A 9,905-nucleotide genomic window follows, 5' to 3' on the forward strand; every position below is an offset into this window, starting at 1 on the left:
TCGCTTGTTTCTGGGCAGTAAATAGGCCTCCGGCCGCTGACATATTGCCGCTGATTTTCTATGTTAATGAAGCACAGGGTGGTACCGGCACTGTAGCGTGCCTTAGTTGTTATTGCTATTTCTGGCTGGCTGCGAATTCTTTCCCTCAGTCTTGTTTTTTTCCTCTCGGCTCCCTCTGAAATCACCATTGCACCCCATGGAGGCTGTTTTGTATAAAAGGCTGGTCAAACGCCTAAGAAAGCAGCAGTTGGACCAACAGCAGCTGAAAAGAGACCATGGTAAGAACTCCTGCTGACGATACCCTAGTCCGCTTAGATATCATGAAACCTGTTGTTAGCTTCACAAGCAGTACAGCCACAGTGCCTTTTTTGCGAAGCTTCTAAAATATGACCGCTGGCAGAGTTAGCACTAGGAAAGTTCATTATTATTCCCAGTATCTTATCAACTCACAATTTCGAAAGCCTAATTGAATTGTAATCTGCTTCATTGAATAGTTAGAAACCATAAAACTAACTTGCCGCGGCTAAGCAAAAAATACTGTTATAGTAGGAGAACTAACTCGTTACCAAATAACCTTAACGTATTTTTAAAGGGAATTGAAACACGCGGTTAGTGTTATACAGTTTGACTTCCGGATGTCCATCAGCGTGCAACGGTCAAGTACCATGATTCCCGAAGAGCTACTCTGACTCCTGCAAAAGGGTAGTTCAATCATCTAAGGGGACGTGTTTAGTGCCACAAAGCGCATAAGAGGTAACATTTGGTGCGAGTGTGCCTTAAAAGCGGAGCTCAAGAATAATCGTACTGGAATACCAACTATCTAGATATGTCCTATATGGAGACGGCCGGAACTAGGCCTAAACTCTTTCTTGGGGCCAATCTAGAACGGTCCTATTGTGCGCATCCTCAATTGAACAAGTACAAACCTCAGGTACGAATTTTTCAAGTAGAATAACATCTATAGAGTAAATTGTTAACAAAGACAAGGCTAGTATTTGCAAGCACCGTTCCTGCATCATTTGAACTATTGGGTATTGCCGCAATATTTATCATTCTTGCAGTGCTCTACGATTTCTATGTGTACATTATATGAATCTTTATTTTACTTGCTTCAAAATGTGGTTCGACTTATACCAGTCCCTGCAGCCGCCAGACACTGCGGTATGATTGCCGTCTGGTTTTTGGAGTACAACGCGTGAGTTTGTTTGCAGTCTCTGACATTTGTAATTCGAGTGAATGATCTGCTTGTTGCGAAAGTATAGATTATTTGCATGGCACTGTGCTCCACACTGAACATTTAAATACTGCTAAATGATCGGACAATATGCAAAGGAAAAAATTCGAGCCGAAAACATCTGAAAAAAATTCTAATTTCGCCTCATAATTGATCAACCGCCAAACAGTTTGGCAGTGCCGTCGTTTTATGAACTGCAAGTCGTTGTTAATTATAGTTTTAGAGGTTACCCAGACGGATGCCATTTGTTTACTAAATATTTATTCTTCTCAAAATTCAATTTAAATAGTATACTGTGAAGTATACTATTGAAGTGAAGTATACTGGAATAATGTTATAAATGGCATCAAAACTTCTAACCCAATGTTATAGTTCCGTAGATTTCAGAAGTCGAGTAAGTTCGGAAACGTACTTTCTGTTAATGTCACAGCAATAAACTTACTTTTCGAAGCACCGCTTCTGAAAAACAATTGTCATAGACAATATCGCAACTGGACTTTTGAATCCAAGGACGAATAAAAGCTTTCGTGGGGCATTTTATTGGGAGCATAGCGCTCACAGTCCTAGTCTTCATTGTTATTGTTATGATAAGTCCCACTACATTAAAAAAAAAACCTAGTACTCAACGGATCACACGAATCTTAATTTAAAAATACCTTCCTCATCTTGATATAATCCAAGATGTCTCCTCCTCTATTTGATTTACAGATCCGTACATGCATTGTCCTTGCCCTGGCCACCAGCGCCCTCGCTGGCTACACCGGATACCCTAGCTACGGCCTCGGCCACGGCTTTGGCTACGGTGGCCTCGGCTACGCTGGCTATGGCCTGTCCCACTATGGCCTTGCCCATGGCGTCGGATACTCTGGTCTCGGCCTCGGCTACGGCTATGCCCCAGCCGTCGGCTACCTTGTCGCCACTCCAGCTGTCTCCAAGACCGTGTCTACCTACACCGCTGCTCCAGCCGTTACCGCTGTCGCTCACGCTGCCCCAGTTGCCACCTAAGCTGCTGGCTACCCAACCTATCCCGCCGTGACCAGTGTTGTCCGCCCTGCCCCAGTTGTGGCTGCTGCCCCAGCTGTCACCACCACCACCGCTGTCCACCATGCTCCAGCCGTGGCCACTTACGCCGCTGGCTACCCAACGTATCCCGCCGTGACCAGTGTTGTCCGCCCTGCTCAAGTCGTGGCTGCTGCCCCAGCTGTCACCACCACCACTGCTGTCCACCACGCTCCAGCTGTGGCCACCGTTGCCCACGCCTCCCCAGTCGTCGGTTCCTATGGCTTCGCCCACGCTGCCCCAGTTGTTGGCGCCTACGGTGTCGGTCACGCTGCCCCAGTCTACGGCTATGGTGTTGGCCACGTCGGCTATGGTGTTGGCCACTACGGATTCGGACATGGTCTCGGTGCCTATGGCCTGAACTACGGCTATGGTCTTGGCTCTCCCTTCCACTACACCGCCCTCCTCCGCAAGAAGAAGTGTAAGTGTTTTTTCAGTAGTGAGTTTTTTCGGCAGTTCCCCAAGACAGAGGGGGTATTCTCTATGCATTGATTGTGAACAAAAGCCTGCAATATTAGAGGCTTCTCTTCACATGTGTATTTCTGCCTGTCGCCCATCGTGTAAGGGTGACTTCACTTTCCAGCTTCCAATGTATACGTAGATAAATTGAGGCCGGCATTGTTTCCTATCACCCGTTTGCTTTGGTTGTAGCTGGACGTGTACCTACAGATCTAAGCATGAAGACTGTAGATGCTGAGAACATAAAATACAATGTTTCGTCTATGCTGTGGAAGCTACTGTGCAAGCTACATACTATGCAAGCTACTGACGAGATATTCCAGCCACGGCAGAACGTCTAAAGAAGGCTAATACAAAGTTTTTGTTGTGTTTTTCAGAAATCGTTTTTCAAAGAAGGGGCTCAAGCATCCTCAAGAACTACGATATTTAAGCAGTTTAACCGGAGCACCGACATCGCCGGAGTTACCGCGAGATGAAGGAGTGGCGAAAATAAAAATTACGATGTTGAATTGGCTCGTACATTGTGTTTCTGATTCCCACCTACTTGTGAATGTTCCACCCGGTTGTCCAGCGTAGGTCCATTGCATTTCCAGAATTGAAATTGCGAGTTTTCGCGGTGGCATGTGTTTAATTCCATCAAAATTAGCTAAACATCTTATGAATGTTTCTGCAATTGAGTTTGGGCCGTTAGTAACTGCGAACGGCAAACGGGATTGGTAGGGCTTGTTTAAGTGCTTTTCTGCATAAATATATTACGTAGGAAAATGTAAATGTAACGCACGTAGGCAGGACAAACGTTTTCGAAAAACTTTTGCCAAAATGTTGTTTCGATTACAAAAATGATGCCATCGCTTCTTTTTCTATCAAGGGTTGACCATCATAAAGGAGTGTAGCTAAAATATTAAGGCGAATGAGCCCGAGAGGGGTAGCCATTTTGCCACTTTACTGCTTGAAGAGCCAGATGCATGACTGCCCACGAAAAAAGTGGTCCATCTTACTTTCGCATGCGACTCCTCGCGACTGTTATTGGCCGCCGCTTCAGCTGGCCATTTCAGTGCCATCTCCGGGGCTTACACATCACAGAGGATTTTCGGGTACAGTAGGACATGACTCACTTCAGTTCGTAACGTTGTCATCTTCATAATAAAAAGAAAGAAGAAGGGAGGAGGAAATCCAAGTATGACATGCTTATTTATGGACCGAGAACATAGATATAGCTACAATTCTATGATCGAGATGTTGGGACAATTTATTCAGTTTTTATTCTACTTCTTTGGTAAGCTGCAGATATTTGCCGCACATAAAGATCACGCAGTACTTAGACGTTTAGGGTAATGGTTCGTTCCGTTTTAAGTTGATTTGGTTGTGGGGCTTGACGTACCGAATGTACACCTAGGCTATGACGCCCGTCTTAATGAATGTCCCTGGATTGATTTTGACAATTTGTGGATGTTTGCTTTCGCCAATGCCTCAAAACAAGGGCGTTCTCGCTTTTCGCCTCCTCGTTCTGCTTTTAACACGAGTGAGTAAGCGAGTGAATGATTGAGTGAGTGAGTGAGTGAGTGAGTGAGTGAGTGAGTGAGTGAGTGAGTGAGTGAGTGAGTGAGTAAGCGAGTGAGTGAGCGAGTGAATGAGTGAGTGAGTGAGTGAGTGAGTGAGTGAGTGAGTGAGTGAGTGAGTAAGTGGGTTGAACAGCAGGGAATACACCTCGAGCGCTGCCTGTAGGGGCGCCACTGAAATCCCCCTAGCGGGCCGTTTCGAAAGCAGTCGCGGGAGTCGCCGGCTCGCTCACCACTGTCGCCGTTGCTTTTGAGGCACGGTCGCGACTGATATTTTAAATGCAGAGCATTTCTTTAACTCGCACTGTCACCCGTCGTCCCTCGGCGTTGTCCGCAGCCAGCCGGCGAGGCGCAGGTCCGCACCCCTCCCCCTACACTATAAAAAAAAAATAATAGTTATCGGCGCCTGGTTTCGATCCCACGACCCTGCGGGCGGAACGCATGGTACATGGTGCTCTTCCCAACGCCACAAAGCCGACGCAGAATCAAAGGCTACGAACGCGCCTTATATCCTTGACTCATTCAAACTACGTCAAGAAGCTGCTGATACAACGCATTCACTACCTGTGGGCGGAACGCGAGGTACATGGTGCTCTTCCCACTGCGCCACAAAACCAACACAGAATCAGAGGCTACGAACGCGCCTTATATCCTTGACTCATTCAAACTACGTCAAGAAGCTGCTGATACAACGTATTCACTACCACCAACTCCCCAAACACTAAACGTTAACGCAATACACCCACCCCTTATGCTACGCATTTACTCGAGTCCCCCTCGCGGGGAGATGGGCCCAATTTTTTTCGTTTGTATGCGTTGGAAATACATATTTAGGTGGAGCAGTCACTCTGTTCGGAAATGTGGTGTATTTACAAAAGTGTAAATGGTTCTCACGCGATCTTACTGTGGTACATTCGGTCCGCATAAGCGCCTGGTGTGTGTCGCAAGCCGGCGTAGCGAAACCGGCATGGAGCTCATTGTAATTCCACTGCCCTGAAATTTACTAACAGTACCTCCATAAGCAGCGTTCGTTCAGATGCTCATGCTACAGCTATACACTACGATGCAAATCGGTTTCGTGTGGTTTCATAATCAACCAGAGCACTCATACCTGACAGCCCGCCAGTTACGCTTCAAATCTCAGACGTTTATCACTACCCTGAACAAGCCAATGTGGCCTACATTTCACGGACATTCTACCCAATAAGTACGATGGATAATGCAAACTTACACGCGGGATTCAGCACAAAAAATTTACGGCTGGGTCGTCTTGCCGCGAGGTGAGCTTTCCCAAACAGCCATTGGTTATTTATATCCGCGGCCGTGACTAAACGCTTCTTCGAAACATCCATCATATGACACAGGGAGCCCGCAGAATTTCGCACAAAAGTGAAACCAGAGGGCCTTTTTCAGATACCACACTCTTCCAACGACACTTTTTATGGTTTGTGAACTTCCTTACTGTATACTTCAGAAATGTGTCCGCCGACTGATCAGCTGTTCCTTACAGTAGAAAAAGAAAATAAAGGTGAAAGTGCAGCTTGTGTGTGTGTGTGATTACCAAAACGGTCATTTTTTTTAAACTTCGCTCCGCATTTGTACACAACGATAGTTAAGCGCCCCCTCCTCCTCCTCCTCCCTGTCTTGAAAAATATCAGTGCATTTGGCATCTCGTTCGTCTAGTGAGTTCAACCTTGCTTAAGTAAAGACGAACGTCCCTAGGGTTTCCGAAGCTACAGTGGGTTTTTTCCATTCCCGCACGCGCTACTACATTGCTTCCGGACTTGGCAGACCATTTATTTTTCCGTGGTTTCTCTCCTCGGTCCATGCTATCAGGCAGAAGTGGGCACATATTTCACCCACAGACTTGGAATACACTTAACATGCTCGTGTGGCCTCTAGTTCTATGAAAGGCACAAGTTATTATCAGGTATTAGGTAATCACATCCCCGAATATTTTTCTACGGCGTATACATTCAAAACAAAGCCGAATTCGTGGTCAGCGCTGCAAAACGAAACCAACCTCTCACTGTGCCAATATCAGGTCTAAACGAGGCGTCAATAGAATTACCTTGCGCCTGAGATATTCGGAGGTGACAGTGGTGATACGCCGCTGCCGTCACCGACGCCCGTAAGAGCGGCGAAGAAGCGGCAGTACCGCGTCCCCGGTTAGCTCTTGTTGGCGTTGGAGCACTCTAATCAGGATGAAGCTGTTTTTTGAAGTGCCCTAAACGTACTATTTGCTTACACACATGACCATAACAAGTTGTTTATTGCACGGAAAGGCAACAATAAGCGAAAGAGAACCAAAACACTGCATGAGCCGCTATCAGCTGCCCAGCGGACATCCCGTAAGCGCTGCGGAGAAGCGGCGGCAGGCGGCACAGCGATCGCGAAGCTCGAGGCGTATAGGGACGATGCGATATTGATACCAAGTGGGAAGAGACGGTGTTTTAGATGCGACGGCATCTCATTCACTCGCCTTGTCCCTCCATGCGGCGTTGTCGTTGTCCGTCCACACCCCTCCCCCATTCTCCTCGCCGCGCGAGCTGCGCTCTCCGCCGCTCACTCCCTCTCCTCTCCGATAGCGAGCTCTCTCGCGAGGGGCATTGGATTGGATTCGATTGGATTGGCTTGGCTTGGCTTGGCTTGGATTGGATTTGGATTGGATTGGAGTGGGTTATAGTGGATTGTGTTGGATTGTGTTGCGTCATAGCCGCGCCACGTTGCGTCATAGCCGCGGCAGGGGGTTCACGGCACGTTTCACGGATGGGAGAAGCAACCTAACGGAAACAACAACGGAACTCCCTATGCGTCGCATCTACACGGGGGTTCCCGCGAGGGGAGGTGGGAGTAATTTTTTTTGGCCATAGGCAGTCAGCCTAGCTAGCCTTACAATGTTCAAGCGGTGACACGCAGGATCTACAGGGCTCCGCGCTTGGATTAAGTTATTATAGCCGCCTAAAAGAATACCCGGGGCAGACTGGAAATATTTGCAGGTGCTAGTAGCCTTTGCGGTAGAAAAAAGGCATGCTTCTGCCGATACGTTCCAGGATACAGGAGTGAAGTTAGTTAAGTTAAGGGTATTGGCCGTTTTTTTGCAAAATTTTTGGTTTGATGTTGCAAGTGCTACGGACAGGTAACTTGTCTTCGTCTTAAATGCACACGCGCTTCAACCGCCTAAGGCTCATCGACAAGGGTACAAATACCTAGTGAGCTTGTTTTATGGATCCGTTCTATTTTGTTATTCATCCCTGATACCAGGGCTCCAGGTAAAGATTACTTCCAAGTATGTTTGAGGGACACATGTCAATACGAGCTACGCACTTCTCTGTGCTGCAAAATCACTGGCACATTTTTAATCCGAGAACATTGATAGGCTCATTGAGCGGTTTTGTGTGGACACCAATCTACCGCAGCTTCCGGGGTCCCCAGCCATGCTTATTAGGAGTTCGGGAAAACAAGTCATCACTGTCAACAGGTAATGACCAAGACGCCGTCGGAAAGGAAGGTTCTCGCCTGCAGCTACAATCAGTCGCAGGAAAGTGGTCCTTCATGAAAAGTAAACTCTAAAAAAAAAGAGGCACCGTCTTGACTACCAACACAAACGAGCGAAAACAATAATAATAAGCGAAACCGTCTATGTATGGATAAATACACTTTAGGATACCATTCTAAATTTTTTGCCCCCAGTTACCACAGAACACTCTTTCTGACATGCGATGGATGGCGCCAGGTAAGAAAGCGACGGCCCCCGGGGACCCGCACAGAATAAACACTTAATGTGAAGCATTTTGACGCCTTCCAATACTGAAATCCTGCAGACTTTGGAGACGCGGGTGAGGACTGCCAACACACGCCAAGATAAGCCCATATAAAGATGCTCATCTTACTCCGGGGACCGTGACAACAGTCCATTGGGAATAAAGATTTACTCGCACAATCACTGACTCAGCAACACACCGCAGAAGCTCGCTCTCTCAGCCGCACCAATACCCACAGAAGCATTGATGTACTCAGTCTTTTTATGTCCACTGTAACAAAGACCGTCGCCAGCACCATTATTATTTAAAGAATCGAGAACTTGAGAAAGCGCAGGTTATTCGCTATGAATACGTGTGTGCCGAACAAGGCATCAGCAGCACGGTCACACAAAATGCAGTGCCTATTTTATGGAACAGTGGATGATGATGATCATGAACTCAGGATAATGTGCTGAACTATGCTGTGGACCATATCACAGGGTAATGTTCAGGTTTTCTCTGGGACCGTAACACGGTAACGTTGATCTTTATTCGTCTAAAGCAGGGGTAGGCAGCGTTTTGAGGTGTAGTGCCGGGTTGCATGAAGCCGAAACAGCCGTGTGTAAACGGTAAATAAGGGGGGGGGAGGGTGCGTGGGTGCTTTGCAGGCAAAGAGATAATGTTCAGCAAATTAACAATATTGGACATTAATCCACGAAAACCTGGCTAAGTTTGAAGATCAGTTCTTTCTTATTGTCTGCTGTCTGACCGTAGGTGAAAACCTCCGAGTTGGCCTTGAGATTGGATGCCAAAGTGGGAAGGGGGGGGTTTTAACGACGTGCTGGATGTCGCATATACTGACCGGTAGGACTCATGTGGCCTGGGGGCCGAATGCTTCCAACCCCCGGCTCAAAAGCACCTAAAAGACACTAATCCACACTTATGTGCATAAATAATGTGTAGAATTGACTTATGAGAAGACGTTACAGAAAAAAAAATTAACTGCTCTGCCTCGGAACGGAGGCATCAGCGCCAAAAACCCATGGCTCTATCACTGCGTCACGGAAGCCGACAAGCGTAGTCCTTATAGCAGTAGCTCACAGCAGAACATAACTCTATGGTCTGGACCACAGAATAGGCAGTGCGAGAGAACTAAAAGAAAAGGCAAGAACTCGTGGCAGCCGCATACCAACCTCTTTGAAGAAGAAGCAGGAGCTCGTTCTCTCGACGGACGTGATGATGATGATGATACCCTCAAAGTTTCTGGCATGTAACCGCAAGGGCAGATTGGCCAGGGCTAAATCATATTTAAATTGGTAAGGACTTCAAAATAATAATGTATTTCCGGAAGAGGGCCGCGGACAGCTCAGCGCCGACTCGGAGCTTCGGGGATACATCATTATCGTCGTCACCGATGAGCCTGGCTTCGTTCATATTCTGCAAATAACGCATCATCATCCTGGAAAAATCCTGAAATCCCCCGAAAAACACTGTGACAATCCGCCAATACCACGAAGACCTCGCGTAATCCAACATTGTTGCTGTATGCCAAGATTTCATGACCTGACCATCTGAACTTTCAAAGCGGGAGTTCAGGAGCTAAGCCTACTACGGAACCGGCCGGCCGAGGCATGGCTCCCGAGGGCGCTGACAGCTCCTGTCATGGACTAAGTAGCTTCCACGGCGGCGGAGACCCATCGACTACAAGACACGCGCATGGAGATGAATCAGCAAAACTACGAAAATGAGGACGAGGGCGCTTCCCTAGGGAACTGGATAGATGTAATTGGTAAGTCTAACAGAAAGAAGAGCAAGAAGGGACTGCAGGAAGACAGAGCAGAGCTTCGTCCC

At 47.3% G+C, this 9,905-nt stretch overlaps 1 protein-coding gene across 1 annotated transcript; it reads left to right on the plus strand.

Moving 5' to 3' along the window:
* The first annotated feature begins 226 nt into the window (after window positions 1-226).
* Window positions 227-3,264, plus strand: LOC144147045 (uncharacterized). The gene is made up of 3 exons (XM_077679074.1): window positions 227-278; window positions 1,943-2,714; window positions 3,130-3,264. The coding sequence occupies exons 1-2, from the start codon at window positions 276-278 to the stop codon at window positions 2,237-2,239; spliced, it is 300 nt and encodes a 99-aa protein (XP_077535200.1). The 5' UTR covers window positions 227-275; the 3' UTR covers window positions 2,240-2,714; window positions 3,130-3,264.
* Window positions 3,265-9,905: the final 6,641 nt, after the last annotated feature.

The sequence above is a fragment of the Haemaphysalis longicornis genome, unplaced genomic scaffold, assembly GCF_048455015.1.
Source record: "Haemaphysalis longicornis isolate Haplotype H1 unplaced genomic scaffold, Haemaphysalis longicornis Haplotype H1 scaffold_7, whole genome shotgun sequence".
Taxonomy (NCBI): domain Eukaryota; kingdom Metazoa; phylum Arthropoda; class Arachnida; order Ixodida; family Ixodidae; genus Haemaphysalis; species Haemaphysalis longicornis.